This window comes from Maniola hyperantus, chromosome 6, assembly GCF_902806685.2.
Source record: "Maniola hyperantus chromosome 6, iAphHyp1.2, whole genome shotgun sequence".
Lineage (NCBI taxonomy): Eukaryota > Metazoa > Arthropoda > Insecta > Lepidoptera > Nymphalidae > Maniola > Maniola hyperantus.
This window is the reverse complement of record NC_048541.1, coordinates 9,306,235-9,325,053: the sequence shown is the minus strand read 5'-3', so window position 1 is coordinate 9,325,053 and position 18,819 is coordinate 9,306,235. Positions and strand designations below refer to the sequence as shown.

General features: G+C 37.3%; 1 protein-coding gene across 2 annotated transcripts in view; it reads right to left on the bottom strand.

The window, feature by feature from the left end:
* Btk (tyrosine-protein kinase Btk29A) overlaps window positions 1-15,116 on the bottom strand; it is a 33,101-nt gene extending 17,985 nt beyond the window's left edge. Inside the window, exons 1-5 of one of the 2 annotated variants that reach the window (XM_034969214.2) lie at window positions 14,913-15,116; window positions 12,673-12,827; window positions 8,286-8,420; window positions 5,916-6,009; window positions 4,440-4,625 (exon numbers count right to left, since the gene is read on the bottom strand). In XM_034969214.2, the coding sequence (XP_034825105.1) occupies window positions 4,440-4,625; window positions 5,916-6,009; window positions 8,286-8,420; window positions 12,673-12,822 (565 nt within the window). In that variant the 5' untranslated portion in view covers window positions 12,823-12,827; window positions 14,913-15,116. Of the gene's footprint in view, window positions 1-4,439; window positions 4,626-5,915; window positions 6,021-8,285; window positions 8,421-12,672; window positions 12,828-14,912 lie in introns of those variants that run through there. The other variant, XM_069499441.1, reaches the window with a different exon arrangement.
* Between the last annotated feature and the right edge of the window lie 3,703 nt (window positions 15,117-18,819).

Genomic DNA, 18,819 nt, shown 5'->3' with positions numbered 1-18,819 from the left:
CAGTCACCCAGCTTTTTCTTTTATAATATATAGAAAGAAGATATTATCAAAGGAAATACTATAACGTATTTTTTGTTTATAATGGTTTAGTGTTAAAGATACTTTAACTTGATAAGTTAATTGTTAAGTTACCATGGTAAACATTGATTTATATTCCACGAGACGAGCGAGAGCAGAAAAGATGATCGTACTCGGCCTACATTCACCATTCGTACTGCGAACCCAAGAAACAGCCATCTCGCTCACACTCACGGATGAAGTCTCTCAAACGATAGGAACAGATATTGTAATTCAATGACGAAAACCCACCGTGAATATAGAAGGTACTTAATAACGGACTTGTTCAAATCCTATTGTGGTGGATAAAAGGGTTTCAGTAAATTAATATAAAGGGAAAGATTTGAGGCAATTCCCTTTTTTTGGGACAGTTTTGCGCCACAGACACGCATTCGGGTTTATGTCCGACATTTATTTTAGATTAATTTTACTGTAATTCCATGTAATTCGACTGGGAAAATCGCCGCCTCTATACACGTACAGTCGTACACTATCTATCAGAGCTAAGTAAGTACGGTGGTTTTCTCGGTTGAAATGCATGGAAAGCCGTACGTACCTATTAGTTAAGTATTTGTGATCTTTTTGATTCTTGTCTTCATGCTTTGTTTTATGTTGTGTTTTTTGTTTTGTTTCTGTACGTTTGTCTGGTGTTGTTGTGTTTTGTACTGTGCGCTATGGTCCCAAATAAAAGGTTATTTATTTATTTAAAAAAAACCGCCAAAAATTACGGTTTAAGATCTAAATTCTTACAATAAATCAATTTTTTAACGGACCGACTAATATCAATGAATAATGTATAGTCCGCGACAGGTTGAGATGGCAATCAGGATATGAGGCGGGGGGACGCCCGCATAACCACGCGTCACCCGCGTTAGCCCGCACTGGGTTAGCGCGGGGGCTGTGCGGGGGTGTGTGGGCCATTCCCTCCCCGATTGCCATTTCAACCTGTCGCGTACTATAGATACAAATGTAAACAATATAGGCGGATTATAAGCGAGAGACTCATTTCACTTTCAATAATATGAAAGTGACGGATAAAAAATGAGATCGTGTGTCAATCAGGTTTTAAGTCGAATGCGATGAGTGCGACTTTATTACTCATCATGGTTGAATTTTCAGTTCTAACCGTCGGCCTACATGATCATTGATTACAATAAAATGCAATATAACATCAGAGCCTCGATAGCTCAACGCAGGAGCGGACTGCAATCCAAAAAGTTGCCTATTCAAACCCCGCCCGTTACACCATTGTCGTACTTACTTCTAGCACAAGCTTTACGCTTCGTTGGAGGGGAAAGTGGAATATTAGCCAGCATGATAAACTTGGCTAATATTCTTTAAAAAAAATAACATAGGTAGGTACTTGCTGAGGCGTCAGATAATATAGAACAAAAGAAGAACGTTATCCTGTTATAAAGGCATTCCGAACCAGTGGTAAATGCAGTTGACGATTCAAAAATACTTGTAAAACTTATTTTATTTTATTTTATGGTAAAAAAATAAATAATAAATATTTCTGTAATCTCTTCATAAGTTACTTAGGAAAATAAATTTGTTATATTATATTTTGTCAAAAAATACCACACAATTTTGGACAAATAACAACGTTCTACTAATTAATTATCGACAAATTACGTATAGGATTTCTTATATTCATTTCGGCCGAGTTAGTTCTACAGTCGGCGACAGGTCGAGATGGCGATCGGGGAGGGAACGCCCCGCACAGCCCCCGCGCTAACCCGGTGCGGGCGAACGCGGGTGACGTGTGGGTGTGCGGGGCGTCCCCGCGCCTCATAGCCCGATTGGCATCTCTCAACCTGTCGGGTACTATACTTAATTCCGGTGATGCATCAACTAATTAGTGGCAAGTAGATGCAAAAGCCTTTTTGGAAGAAATCGTTCTACCAAACACATTCAAGATGTTACTTTTAATTATTTCTCACTAATTTACAAAAAGTGTCCCAATTTCTAAGTTTTCTAAAAAGTTCTAAAAGACAACTTTTATGAAACAAAACTAATTATAGATACAACTTTGGATTAAAAGGAAAATGTTATCACAACCTTTCATCAGTTGGTTTAAGTAACTAGTGACTCATTGTTAACTGGGATATCGAGTTCTGAGAAAATATATTTTTTGTACGGCAACGACAAAGTTAACGGGCAGACAAGCTGTGGTAGTGCCTTGTTGGTCAACGTTATTTTTATATCACGTCTTCAAACAGTACACGGCAACTTAGCTACCAGAGCGCAAGCAATTTTATTATTAGCGGAACCAGACACAAAACGACAAAAACATTCTTATTTCACGGGCACACAATACTTCAAAATATTTTAAGAATGCACCCGTGCATCTCCGTTAATTTTCGAGAAGATATCTTTTAGTTAGATAATGGTACTGATTCGGAGCACAACTAAATCTTAGAGTATTCGCATCCTCTTCTTACTAATGTAATATGAAAAGGACACACAGTTTGACAGTTTTAAATTTAATTTAGATCTGTCAAACCTCGTGACTTTAGCTGTCAGTCGCGAGCCTATTGTTTAAATGTGTAGCTGCACTATAATTTTGAGTCTTTGAATGTAAAATTAAATCCATTGTTCCATCCTTCTTTAGCAATATTAATTAAAAAGAAAAATATGCAGCTATACTCTAAATTTAGTTTAGAGAAAGACAACAGAATCGGCGCCAGTGGCGAAGGGTGAAAATCTGAAAAAGGGAAGCCAGAAAGGTACCTACCTACCTACTTACCTAAAAGAATATCAGCTGTTCCTCATCGATTAAAGACGCTTTTTGTTTTTAAAACTCGATTTAGAAAAATTACTATCGTTACGTAACAGGAAATCTGTTAAACAACAATCTATGTGAATTAAGGTAATTTCTGATGTTGACTTACCAAACTGAATCTAAATTACCGCGAACTTACACTTATTAGTTATTAATCACTAGCCCCAATTTATTATATCAAAATAAAACACCACTAACAACTTTAAAAACAAACGTGCATGGACGCTTCACAAAAACAAATAATAATCAATCAAAATCAATATCAAATCACCCTTCAAAATACAAAATACTCAAAATAGTAGCATGTACCTGTTAAAATAATACCATTAATATAATTTTTAATTTGGAGGTATAATACGGTAACTCGGATTCTAGCGGCTTAATTACGTCAAATTTGTCTGACCTGTCAGAGTTCCAAATTCGTATTCGCTACTGGGCCAGATTAAATTGGTGGGCTCCAACCGTAGAGCGAGACAGACCTAGTTCGCTCCTTTCGCTTTCGCTAGGGAATTGAAAGAGATAAATACTAAGCAAAAATCTAACTAGGGAATCTGATATTTTACGGCTTGTATTACACCATACAAGCCGTAAAATACGCCGGACTGTAGGTGTATGTTACTTACCTACATTAGCTGTTATGCTTTTAACTTAAATTAGTAATAACAAAAAAAAAATTAGCATTTGTGACGATCGAACCTTTGTATTTACGAACGTATTACCGAATTTATGTGAATAGTACCTACTTACGCTATATTATGCCAATTCTTAAAGGGAAGCCGATAGGAATCGTGTTATATTGACTCTTCGCCGCTGATCGGCGCCAATATAGACTTATCCATTGGTAGATTAATAAATAGTAATAACAGTAACGCATTACATTACATAGAATGCTTACTGAATAAACGGCTCTCTTGTTACTGCCCAATATCCTGAAAACATTTTAAGTAGCTAGAGGAAAATGCAGTCACAAGATTAGAAATACTATATGGTAGATACCTGCTTAGAAACGGCAGAGCATCACCGCAACACAGGTTCTCCAGCCACACTCTCTGAATCCGTCGGCAACCCAAGCGGGGCGGCGTGCTAGGTTTCTGGAGTGAGCTCGGATAGCAGGCCAAATCCAACAGTTTCGGTTAGGTACAACGGACGGTTATATCGTTAAAGCACTGCCTAAAGAGCTACTTCATACAGCCGGGAGACGGACACTTCTAGGCAGCAATCCTGCAGGGCGAGACGAGTGAAGGAATATACCGACCGGCAGAAGTCGGCAGACCAAACATTAATTATTTCGCTTAGTAAGGCAGTCGTTTGGGTATGTAGCTGCTACGACCATAACGCCGGGCCGTCTCGACCGCTAATATCAAAGGCGTCATCTCACTGCACGACTAGTACGCGACAGGTCGAGCTGGCAATCGGGGTGGGAACACCCCGCACACTCCCCGCGCTAACCTGGTGTGGGCGAGTGCGGATGACGTGTGGGTGTGCGGGGCGTCAACCCGCCTCATACCTCGATTGTCATCTCGACCTGTCGCAGACTATATTTACGCTGTTCAAGTGAAGAAACAGGCCTAGGAAGAAAGAAAGAAGCAATACATACCTAAAGTGTTCTCGTTGATAGGCTTGTGGTCGTGGAGGATGAGCTCGAAGTCGGGCTCCGGCAGAGGCCAGCCAGCGGCGAGCGCGCAGCCCGGCGCCGAGCGACGCTCCGCGTCGCAGCACGTCCACTTGCGGGCCGCCCACACCGCCGGGTGGTACCGCACGCGACGAGTGTTTGATATGCACACTATAATAATCATTCCCTTTCACAATAGCACTTTGGCACGTACAATATTATTTCACCATCAAAACAGTTCCTGACTCTCTATGATTTAGGAGTGCTGTACCGAGTAGCATCAGGTTGAAGACTTGGGACATGGAGCTCAATCATAAAGTCATTGCTTGCCTTACCTACAATATCAATCAACAGTTCCTACATCTCCACAGCTTAAGAGTGCCGTAATTTTCAGCATTAGGATTGAGGGTCTTGAAGTTCAATAATGTATTTTATGCTCGGCAGGGGAGCACCTATAATAAATTTTACCATCAACTGTTCCTGAACCTCTATGGTTTAGGAGTACTATACTTTAGGTACATCATCAGGGTTCAGGAGTTAGGACTGGAGTTCAAGCTTGAAGTCATTGTTTGGTACTTATTACAATATCAATTCACCATCAACAGTTATTGAATCTCCATAACTTAGGCGGGTAATAACTCTGCAACGTCAGGATTAAAGAGTTAAGCCCAGAACTTTTATGGGAACTTCCTCTAGTGAGTAAAGCAATTTTGCAAATCAGTCCAGAAATCTTGGAGAACTCGGTGTACATACTTAGCAAAAAAAACGCGCCGTATTGAGAATCTCCTCCTTTTTTGAAGCTAGTAAAAAAAATTAAAAACAAAAAAATCACAGGTCCTTTTAACAATTCCAGTCCTTCTCAAAAGATTGTAAAAATTCAATTAAATCCACACATGAATTCGTCGAAATGGCAAATTTAACATTTTTCTCATATTCCAGAATTATAGTTAGGACTTACCTACAAGGCGGTTCCGACTTCAGAGCTACTAGTTACACATGTCAATGCAGTGTGAGTTGGTTGCAGGGTGCGCTCAAGCGACAAGCTTGCGGTCTATCGCAATGTTTCGAAACCGCATATTATGTTATGTATGAGTGATAGGACAGATCGGGCGTACACCTATAGTCCGCGACAGGTTGAGATGGCAATCGGGGTATGAAGCGGGGGAACGCCCCGCACACCCACCCGCACGTCACCCACGCTCGTCCGCACCGGGTTAGCACGTGGGCTTAAGGGGGTATGCGGGGCGTGCCCTCCCCGATTGCCATTTCAACCTGTCGCGCACTATACGAGCAACTTGATCTTATTCACGAGTTCGGTCCAAAACGCATAGGCGGTTCCTCATGGTGCTGCAAATGTTCATGGGCAGCGGTAACCACTTAACATCAGGCGACTCGCCTGCTCTTTTGCTCGCTATTTTTACTTTAAAAAAAAAAGAAATTCAAGTACTATAATATACTTACATTTTCGAATTTCGTGTATCCAATTCAACCTGTCGCTATGCTCGCGTGCAGCGAGGTACAACGTGTAGTCCGAGCCCTGTTCCGTGTAGCCCACCTGTGTACAATCTGCACCATTTACATGTTATCTCGTTTCGATACATAAAATATTCATACACTAGCTGATGCTCGCGACTTCGTCCGCGCGGAATTAGGTTTTCAAAAATCCCGTGGGAATTCTTTGATTTTATCCGGGATAAAAGTAATCTATGTCACTCTCCAGGTTTTTATCTATACCCATGCAAAAATCACGTTAATCCGTTGCACCGTTGCAACGTGATTGAAGGACAAACCAACAAAACAACAAACAAACACACTTTCACATTTATAATAAGGGTACTCATTACACATAATACGGTATTTTACACCAAGCGAGGGAAAATCTAAAAATATATAAACAATGTAGTATTATTAGCAATAAGCAATCGAAAAATGTTAATTTCAGTTTATAAAATTATATTATTAATTTTAAAGATTTCACTTTTTTATCTGTTCTACAAATATCCAAAACGCACGATACCGTAGCCACCTTGTTAATTCCGACTGTGACGTCACATGGATTGAAATTGTTATGTATTTCACTAAGAAAACGCCGTTGCTTACCAATCCGTGTGACGTCATGATCATGACAGTTCATGAACCTAAAAAGATGGCGGGTAGCGTTTTCGCGGCGAAACTTGAAATGCAAAATTTAAATGCATTTTTTGTTGCACTTATCGATCGAATAAAATATTTGTAATTTTTTGGTAGTTTATTATTACTTTAGGATCAAATTAAGTCCAAAAAAGGGTAAAAAACCACTTGTTTTCAAAACAGCATAAGCAAGTCCTGAATGTTGTTCGGGGAAAAAATCGTGTTTTGAAGTGGACTACAAATCAAGTAAGTATGTGCGTATTTATTTTGTAATGGAACAAGTATTTATGAATATAAAAGGGTGTCGCGCCAGCTGCTTTTAAATCCCTGCTTCCATACTTCGAATCGAGAACAAGCCTAACGTTACTTCATTTGAAAGCCATGTTCACCAAGGATGTGAGATGGCCGTTATTGATTCTTAACCGTCGAAATTGTCTGCTAGCTTACCGTTCTGTTCCGTATCCGTTTAACCGATTTTGGTGAAATTTGGTACAGAGATAGCTTGCATCCCGGAGACGGACATACGCTACATTTATGTACAATGTGTATATGTGTGCGTGTGTTATGTATGTGTGTGTCTATCTGAGGTATTGTTTTGAAAACAAGTCACAAAATAATGAGCTTTGAAATAAAAATGTACGAAGTAGACGCGACTACATCCGACTGCTTATGTTGATTAGATTGCAGTCAGCCTTCTACCCTAATTGGTATTTAATCAGATACTTTATATCCATACCGTAAACAAATGAATATGTACATGTACTATATTCTGCAGGTAGGTATTACTTACTAGCTAGGTTGTATCTGTAGAATAAACTAGTTGCAAATATAAATAACTTTACTGGAATGGCCGAATATTTGCAAAGCCTAAACTAGTATATAGACCCTCCAATATAGGTAGGTATATTCCTGGCAAAATAATAATCCACACTAATATTATAAACTAGCTGATGCCTGCGACTTCGTATTTAGGTTTCTAATAAAAATCGATGTGCGATGTAACCACAAATACACGGTTTTCGGATTTATTCCTGTGCTATAAGACCTAACTTCCTGTCAAATTTCATGATTGATTCTAGGCCAACGGGAAGTACCCCACAGGTTTTCTTGACACGACGGACAGACGGACAGACAGACAGACAATAAAGTGATCCTATAAGTGTTCCTTTTTTCCTTTTGAAGTACGGAACCCTAAAAATCACATTTTCGCATCTATGGACGTACAACAATAACCTCTATTAATACAAGTACGATAATTTCAGTGGCATATGACAGCAACCCTTGATGTAGGAGGAATCTACCTTTATCAAAGTAATGTCAATCAAAATAACCAAAACCACAAGGTACTGTTACATCTTAATCTATACTAATATTATAAAGAGGTAAAGTTTGTTTGTAGGAGGTAATCTCTAGAACTACTGAACCAATTTTGAAAATTCTTTTACTAGTAGCTACATTATTCCTGAATGACATATAGGCTATATTTTATTTAAAAAAAATAGAAATCCGTACGAAACTTGTAAAAAGCTACCGGTGCGAAGCCGGCGCGGGTCGCTAGTCATTTATAAAAATTAAAACAAAGTACAATATTATGTATTAAATTAATAAACAAGTGAGTAGTAGTAAATGATAAAACGCCCGGAAATAACACAAAAAGTCCCATCTGCGAGTGGATGCGTCATAGTATTTAAAATGCGTTACCTGGAAGGGATACCTGTAGGCAGGGCTCTTTTCGTTGTCGCCGTCCGTCGGTATTTGCTTGCTCAGCTCTCCTAGTTGCGCTTGTTCCACTGTATGAATGGCGTCCGTTGGTATTCGTCCGCGCTCTTTACGCTTCTAAAACAAAGCAAACAGCGTTTTAGAAAATAAACTGAAGCAGCTTTGAAATGTTTCAGCCTTTTACGTGACATTTGAAATGTCGGGAATCAAACAAAAGCGAAATAGAACTTTTAAAAAATTACAAATAAAACTTCAATATTTTACCACAATAACTAAAAAGTAAAAATAATTTAATTTATTACCGAATATATTATGCATACGAGAGTTATAAATGTAGTTCTATAATAATATTAGAGCCTCAATAGCTCAACAGGTAAAGGAGTGGACTGAAAACCGAAAGGTCGACGGTTCAAACCCCGCCCGTTGCACTATTGTCGTACCTACTCCTAGCACAAGCTTTACGCTTAGTTGGAGGGGAAAGGGGAATATTAGTCATTTAACATGGCTAATATTCTTTTTTTTTTTTAATTTTTTTGGGAATTTTTACTACTACTACTTACTATAGGTACTTTACTACCTACTCTTTTAAAGGCATTAATTAGTAGGTACCTATAGTCTGTAAAGCAACAGAACCTTTGCGCTGTAAATTGCGACGGCTGTATCAATTGATTGTAACTAACTGATATTTCCCACCGCACCTCGACAGTCGACACCGCCAACACGTAACATAGCCTAAGAGGATTTCCTATTTCGGACGATGGCGCAAATAACGGGAATTCACGCTGATTGCGGCATTAGTGACGTTTAAATACGATAAGGAGATTCAGAATCTGAGCGATTTGAGCCGTTTGTAAACATCGCTTAAGATGAACAAGGTTATAAGTTCAAAACTTACCCCAACTGCATTTCTTTTATATAGGTAACTTGTTTATTTTAGTGACGCTCACAAGGTTATGCCGAATTTATTACTGCAAGAATCATTCAAATCGGCCCACGCATTTCGTCTCTAGAGAGCTACAAAGATGTAAACTAATGAAGACATTACCAATTATTTGCGTCGCGCAGTCGCGTAAAAATGCTCCTGAATCCTGATACTTGCTGATCTTGCTAACTGCCGAGAATGTGTCTATTTTTATGATTATTTCTAATATCAAGCCGATGCGAAAACACAGAAGATTTTGCGGCCTAAATGTGACCCGTGTGACCGACAACGAAAGTAACGTGGTGGAACATATTCAGTAATCACGGAAAAGAATAAGTAGGTAATCTAACAATACAGTGGCCCTTCATTAATATGTAATTTTTTGAATGACAAATTATACTAGAAAGTGGAAACTGGCACCTTAAATTAAAATAGGTAGATTTGCCGTCAAGTTCTCAAAAAGAGCAGTTTAAAAGGGTTGACAACCACATGTAATAATACCTAGTGTGAATCAAGTTGCTACGGAAGAGGACTTTTACTTTTTTTTAGTGCGTCACAGAGAGCTCTCCATTAAATCGCTTGCTGAGGGTGTTCTGAGGGTCCGTACTCTGTAGGAGAGGCCGACGTGGCTGTACATACATTAGTGAATGAGGGCTGCGCACCCTTTACCTATGGAAAATGACGAAAGGCGTTTAACACGATTTTATTTTATGTTAATATTTGAATTTTTAAAAAGAAAAAAAAACATTACCGTACCTAAAACATAATGACCTATTTTAAACGTTTTTTTTTTTTTTTTAATAAATTTTTAATCTTTAAAAAGAAAAAACTAGTACCGTACCTAAAACAAAATGACGTATTTTAAACGATTATTATTTAAGATTTGAATTTGGCAGCTATTCCCACTTCACCCCGATCTTGTAGGGTGGTAGCAAAACACCATCTGATTGAGCCGCGCATTAAAGTGCCTACACGGAGTTATCTGAATATGGATGGAACCAATTAGCTAATGGATTTGAATCGTCGTCAAACGCTGTATAACAACATAAATACAGCGATAACATTTCTAAAATAAGATATATAAAAAGATATTCTTTAGAGACGGACAACCCGATAGATCAATTAAAATAGGAAATAAATGGGGTCATTGTTGGAATCTATGAGTGTGTGGGGGTTGATACGGAAATGTCCTAATGATACTAATCGACGATTATAAAAGTATATGAAGTAATATAAATATAACTTCGTTTCAGATTGTATTGCAGTAGGTACCTATGTGAATATAGAGAAAAATGATAAAATGTAATCTTTACCGGGAAATGCGAGCGTCGAACGGGCGTACGACCGGTGGCGACGCAGCACTGCCGGGTGCCGCTCCGGATGGCAGACACGCCCAAGTCGCGCATGCGTTTACTAACCCTCTAGGCTCTATCGGGGTATTAGCAGCCAATTGTGCAATCCCAACTGCACGTTCCCAAGTCTTCAAGTAGCGAGCTTGGAAGCTCGGAGACTTGTTACAGGAACGATGTGTACGTTACTCAACGCTTTCATTTTTTATTTATTTAGGGACAAGATAGCCCTTGACTACGATCTCATCTGGTGTAAAGTGACGACACAGTCCAAGATGTGGGTTAACTTGTCACTTGTCATTTGACAGTTAAAATAAAAATCCATACCCCTAATCGGTTTATACGCGGCATCGTAGCGGATCGCTTGGTAGTACATCTTTGCCGGTAAGTGGTAACAATCCACAGGTGCAGTCCCCTGCCGGGAATCGAATCCGGGACTTTCCATTTATGAGACCACAAAGAGCTAACCACTGCGCCAGGAAGGTCGTCAAAAAAAAGAAATCGCCTTGTATACTATTGGTTATATTTTATTTCTAGGTAGTACCTATGTACCTACTAGTCGTTAGCCACGTCTTCATTATTATAATAGAACGTCGTTTTAAAATTATTAATTTAATTTGTTATTTCTACTACTTTCTGCACAACATTTTATATGATAATATTATGAACAATAAATATTCAAACAGTCAAATTATTCGAATTCGAAGAAGTTTTGTTTTTTCAATATTAACTATTATTTTGTGGTGGTAGTAAATTAGTTTTGAACTTAGAACACAAACGCATGTCCGGTTATCCACAATGCGATCTGCGACCACCCTTCGATCCGTTGATCACAAGCAAAAAGGTGTATGTAAAACACTGTGATACGGCTGCCTGCAAAACGCTCCGATCGCTGCCAGTCAGTTGTACAGTAGCTATCTGCACAGTGCATTTACGCACACTTTCATATTATTATCATATTTACAAATAAGAATACACCCAGTTTAAAAGAAGGGTTTAGAATTTTAGAAGTTATGTGTACTTATTTTCTGTATACAATTTTCTTAAATGTAGTAAATAGCTGTGAATTCCTCCATGTTCATCTTTGAAATGGTTTGAACTGGCCGCAACGGTTTCTCAACCGGATGTTGTAATTGTAACTGCAGTCTGCAGCTACTCGCAATTCGGTTATGCGCAAGTTCAACCACATCCAGCGGGCAGAAGGGCGGCTATACACAATGCGGGTAACAGGACAGTGCGTATGTGCCCCAAGAAATAGTAAAAATTAAGCAGATTAACAAGACTAGGCTTGACATTCTGGTGACACTAGATAGAGTAAGTCAGAGACGCTCAATTTAGTAAGCAAATTATACCAATAAGTTTTGGCAATATTAAGACCACTTACCTTTGTTAAAAATTCTAGTCCCATGCAGCATTTAAACAATATAGATAAAAATATAAAGATTAATCATTTTTACCCCTTCACCGAAAATGTTAACAGTTTTTAATTTATTACCTATTAATTAAAAACTGTTAAGTGTTACATGTGCATAGATTTTATAGTGAATGAAATAATATTTATTATTTTCTAAGTTTCAATTATTTTTGCTGCTAAACCATACAACAATCAAATGTAATGATGATTGATCAAAAAAACTGCTTTTTTAAGTTAGAATAATATTAATTAACTAACTTCAAAAGAAGGAGGAGGTTCTCTTAAAAAACTTTAAAAAAACCGACTTCAAACACTTAAAAGTAAAAAATAATTTGATTTATTACCCAATATATTATGTTTACAAGAGTAATTGTAGTTCTATAGTAATATTTTTTGGAGTCGGTGCCGATGAGGTGCCAATGTGGAGTCATAAAACAATAATATGAAGAGTAGAAAGTTCGTGCGGCTAATTGGCACCGGCTCCAAAAAATATTACTATAGAACTACAATAACTCTTCTAAACATAATTTATATTGGGTAATAAATTAAATTCTTTTTTTTAGTATTTGAAGTTGGTTTGTATTTTTTTTGAAAAAAAATTATATGCATATTCTTAGTTTCAAAATAGATTTTTTTGTTCCCCATTAACGAAAAAATACGATTATAATTACAAAATGAGCTTACTTGTCCTTCTGTGTCATAGTATGTGAGAGCTCTCCTGGTCAAGACAAACCACCGACCCTTGTAGTTTACTGGAGTAAATATCTTCTTGTTCTGTGATCTCTTTATCATAAATCCTTCTCGGATCACCTCATCTTCATCAGTACAAGCCATAATTCCTTTGAAAAATACAAATAATTACAGCCAAATCCATTTTCAAAAACAACAGTTACTTACTTGCTTAGTAAAATATATTAAAGATATAAAAGGAAAAGCTGACTGACTGACTGACTGACTGACTGATTGACTGACTGATCTATCAACGCACAGCACAAACCACTGGATAAATCGGCCAAATTTGGCATACAAATAACTATTATGACGTAGGCATCTGCTAAGAAAAGATTTTTTTTTAATTAAACCCCTAAGGGAGTAAAACAGGGGTTTGAAATTTATGTAGTCCACGCGGACGACGAAGTCGCGCTAATATATATTAAAATTACCAAAATTATAAGAGGTTTCTTTCATTACAATTACAGTACACGACAGTTCGAGATGGTAATCGGGGTATGAGGCGGCGGGACGCCCTGCACACCCGCACGTCACTCGCGCTATCCCGCAACGGGATAGGGGGGCTGTGCGGGTGTGCGTGGCGTCCCCATCCCGATTGCCATCTCGACCTGTCGCGTACCTACTGAAGTTTTAATCTTGGCTGTGGCATATAAGTTAGAACTAATAGTACATTACAGTCCAGGTCCGAAATAAAGCTATTACGGACCGAGTATTATTGGAAGGCTAAAAAACTAAAATAAAAATGAACAAAATATGTACTTATTAAAAAAAATTATAAAATAGTAATAAGTCAGAATATTAATAAAATCGTATATCTAAAAAAACTTTATTTATGTGATTTTTTGATATAAGTATGAGTTAATTAATTTAATATACAATGAATTCTCTTGTATTAAGTATGATTAACAACAAAGGCGCTTGGGGCTATAACCCCGGGGTTTCATAGATACAAGTCTGAAGTCACATAAGAACATAAAAATTTGCATGAGAAAAAGTAAATAAGTCGTGCAAGTGATAATAAACATGACGAATCTATAAGGGTTCCGTTTTTTGCCATTCGGCTACGGAACCCTAAAAATATATTCAATATACCATCACAAAACTCACAGTCAGATGAATTATAATATTATTTGTCTCAACATCAGATGGCTAGCAACAGCCGTAACTTATACAAGATTTCCCTAACACATCAGTTATAATCAAGAAAGTACCTATTATAAATTTCTCATAAAGCGTATTAAAAACATTGATCAAATTATCAGACATATTTTCTCATTGTCAGAATACTAAGTAAAAGTATCCTTTAGAAATGTATACATACTTTTGTATGAACTGTAATGAGCATTTCTATCCATACAAATCAACTGTATAAAGTGATCAAATAATTATTTTAATGTTCTGGATAGTTAATTGACATTTTATTTATATTTGAAAGGGTATTTTTTTATCTTAAGTACTACCCACAAATGTTTTGAAACATGCTAACTTAACAGAGGATACAGAGGTGGAGGGAAGAGGGGATCAGTTCCCCCTAACATAAACCTGCTTGCCAGAAATACATAATTTTTTTAATTTGAAATATTTGAAATGTTTGACTATTAGTTAAAACCTATTAGTTATTTGAAGGAAGGAGGCCAAGTGTGCTAAGTTTTTGAACGGGTTTTGAAGCTCAACCTTTGCTTTGCTATGGATGTTGCAGATCCTCGGCTCTCAACCCCGCAGGCTCACCTCATATTTTAGCGACTCCTACGTATGTGTCTGGCTTTTGTGCTTTATAAAATCACTCTAGTGGCAAGACAGACCAGATAGCAAGGATGGTATCCAATTTCGTTAGGTCGCATTAAGTTAATCCTGCATAATTTCATATTTCTCCAGCATATATTTATGTTAGGGGTTCCACCTAGACACCCTGAAGCACCCCTACAAACATTACAGCTACCGATCAAAGCAGTACGATTCAAAACCTGACCCGTATTACACACTACCGCAAGTGCTACCTACCGCTATTAATTAATAATATTATATATTATAATATTATATACCAGGAAAATATGGCTACAGAATATAAGAATGTGTGTGTGGAATAAAGGCATAATATGCATCCAAAAATTAATAATAGTCTTATCATTCGAAATTAATATTATTTAACTTAGTAAAACATCAATAACAACATGAACAAACAGTTTTAATACCTGTCGAGATTAAACGGAGACCATTATAATTTCGGCACTTGAACAAACTAAATGAAACTAATAAAAACGTTCGCAAAAACTTAAACCAATTGAGTTTTTATCACTCAAAGCGTCAGCTTATATTCTAAATAATTTTCTAAGCTAATATTTTATTAAATATTATTATGTACAGCAGTAGGTACATAAAAATAAAGTTCAATAAAGTTTTTCAAATGTACTCTGTGGTTTTTCACTATAATATCTTTTTTTTTTAACCACCACAGAATATCAACCATATTACAACCAAAAAGTATACATTATCACTACATGATCACTACCTACGTTCTATTGTGATTACAACCATACATTACACCAACATAGACATGAGAGCACAGACAATCATAATTTAAATTTATTTCATATTTTATTTATAGAGTTTGACAAGCACAAACAGTTAGGCCGGCAATATACGTCAGGTTTTTTCATCCGATCCGGCTACCTGAAGGCATTGGAGCCATACATTTGTTTGAATATTGTACAATACACGTCCGGTCCGATAACCTGATCGCTCATCCGGGCTGGAAGCTGCCGTCAGGCGTTTCAGGGTTTATTGCGGATTCGGTTACCTGAAGGCGCGGCGCGCGGTCTGCATACTTCACGTTAGAGACGAAATACACGGCCGGTTTTTCCCTCCGGTTTGTCAGTTGCATCTAGCATTGGCTCTGAACGGACGTATCGTTGTGGTTCAGTTAATGGCAATTTTTTTATTTTGAACGGCTTATTGTAACTTTTTAATGAGGAGGTTTCCAGGCAACGTTCGAGAAAATTTTCATAGATGGCGTTGAATACTATCACCACTAAAGATGAAAAATAATACCTAACTAACTAGGTATATCTATATGATCAATGCTTTAAATTTTTAAATTTAAATCTGATGTGAAATGAATTAATTACTTCTATTATAGTTCACAGATTTTGTGGGGAAGAAACCTAAGGAAAATTGCAGTGCACGCTAGCTCTTACTCTTCATCTATGTCATTGATTGACACGACCAAAACATTAAAGCATAGATCATATAGATATAGGTATTTTTTTTCATCTTTAGTGGTTGTAGTATTCAGCGCCATCTATGAAAATTTTCTCGAACATTCCCTGGAAACCTCCTCATTGAATTTCAAAAAATGCATTGTTAAATCCTTCGGGTACAGAGCCCTAAAAACAAAAAACTTTTGTCTAAATCATTTTGGTTGTTTTAAATGGAAATGACTGTCACTGTCAGTCGTCAGTAAGTCTTATCAAATTGATTGGGTGAATACAGTAGCGACGTTTTTTCTTTTTTCGAGTCAACACGAGTACCTAGATAATAGATAATTATGCATCTTTTCTTTTTGCTCTGTATGCAAGCACTCGGAACGATTGCTCGGGAACGACTAAAAAACCTGACGCAAGAATCGGACGTGTATCGAGTGCCTTCAGGTAACCTGACCGGATCGGACTGGATGAAAAAGCCTGACGTATATCGCCGGTCTTATAGGTCGACCAGAAATCTCATGTCAAATATTGAAGTAGGTTTCCAGAGTTAATAACAGCGCTGTACTCTGTGAGTATCCTGTGTACATAGGTATTAGGTACAGTATGGGTACATGGGTACAGTCTTTACCTCACAACAAGGACTATTAGAAGTAGCCCTATTGTGACACTTACTGTTAGAGCGAGATAGCTAAATGCATTTAAGCTCTTATTTGAACGTGACAAAATGATTATGTTTTGTCCTTATCACCGTGGCCACTTTTTTTTGTTTGCCAAAATGTATTTGTACGTGAGTATTTGGCAAACAACGTGAAGTGTAGAAGGAATGACATTTCACAAGTAAGAAAATCTGCTTGAGCGAGAGGGATTGAGGGGGCCACGCTAGTTGCAAATCTCGACATATCTGTGGTCTTTACAGTACGACAATAAGGTGGGCGTAGTTGTAGAACAAAGGCTGCCAGCAAATAAAATCTTCTCAATTTTACGGAATATATTGAAAAGTCGAAAATTGAGTAGTTTGCAAGTGAGCTTTGTAAAAATATTCTAGCAAATTACGGTTTTCCAACTGATTTTTCAACAACAAAATAGAGTCAAAGAGAATAATCTAATTTATGAATTATTATTCTGTGGTTGCTGTTGTGTCCATTTAGTCATCAATTTAAAAAAAAAAAAAAAAAACCATTTAGTCATCCATTTCATACTTTTGCTATACGAAAGATTCGCCTGTCTGAGCATAGAGTAGTATGTGTCTGAGTCAATCCTGGTATATTCATATTCCTTGGCATATTCATATTCCTTCCTAAAACAGGCCTTAAAAGATTGTTATCCAGGGCCGTAAAATAAATTTATAAAAAAAAACCTTCCTAAAACGTAGGTAGCATGTAGGTCGTGATTATATACATATACTCTTTGTTCCTTGGTGGTTTGATTTGAGCCAGGACTTGCGTTTTTGGCGGGAAACGCGAAGTGCGCTTTTTAATTGAAAATTGTTAAAAATATAGTTTTTGAGTGTAAATAGTACATTATTTTGTAAATAGTTTTCGTTAAACTGTGGTACAATGCCGTCAGATAGTGACGGCTGTGATTTGGAACCAGCAGCGGGCAAAAAGAGGAAGAAAATGCAAAAGGAGAAACCCTCTGAAAGTGATGGTGCAAAATACAAACCATTTATAAAACCAGGGTATCGCCGGGCGTACGGCGATACTAGTACCAATTCAGAATTCCCTGTATACGTAGAAAGCACAGAAGATATCAAACTAGGAAACAAAAATCCCCTAGTGGTATCCAAATATTTTAAACAAGTAAAAGGTGTAAGTGAAAGTAGGCGCATAAACGCTACTAAAATTATGCTTGTCTTCAAACAAGCTACAGCGGCTAATGACTTTTTGAAGCACGAGTGCCTTTCAGTTTATAAACTTCGAGCGTTCATCCCGGCGTCCTCTGTGGAAAGGGTAGGGGTGGTTAGGTTTATTCCAAAAGAATCTAGCAATCAGGAACTATTCAATAAACTCTCCTCGGAAAGTGAAGTAATAGGTGTAAAGAGATTTTTGAAAAAAGTGGGAGAGGAGCTAATTCCTCTCTCCACTATCAGTGTAATTTTCAGCGGTACTAGTCTACCGCAGTATATTTATTTGGACAACTGGAGATACAAAGTTTTCACTTATGTTCCTCCTTTGATGCAATGTTTTAAATGTATGAAATTTAACCATTATGGGAAAATTTGTAAAAATCAGCAAATATGCTCACGGTGCGCTGGTGAGCACCATTACAAGGACTGCACGACGGATACACTGAAGTGCAGCAATTGTGGGGGTGCGCATCTTGCAATATCAAAAACGTGTCCTGTAAAGGCAGCGAGAATGGAGAGGAACAAAAAAGAAACCTACTCAAAAGTAGTTCAAATAAGTAGTGCGAGTTTCCCTCCACTCCCAAAGCCTCAGAGCCCTCAGACATATGAAAAAAAACCAAACTACATACTCACAGCCTAAGCAAACTACACAGACAAAGACAGAAATTTCACACAATGATATTGTAAATAACTCTAAGCTTTTAGGAGCCATAGTAAACACTTTGGTTACAATAGGGAACTCTAATAATATTAAGACTACTAATCAAATCAAAGAAACATTTTTAGAACATTTAAGTAAAATATAATGGATTCTCACCTAACTATTGTGCAGCATAATATCCAAAGTATTAACAATAAGAAACCCTTGGTTAAAACATTTTTGGAACAACATAATATTGATATTTTGCTATTAAATGAGACCTGGCAAAAAAATACAAGTAATCCTATTAGATTTTCAGGATATAATTTTGTAGGAAAAAATGCAAATAATGAACATGGTGGAGTAGGCATTTTATTAAAAAATACATTAAAATATAAAATATTGCCAAC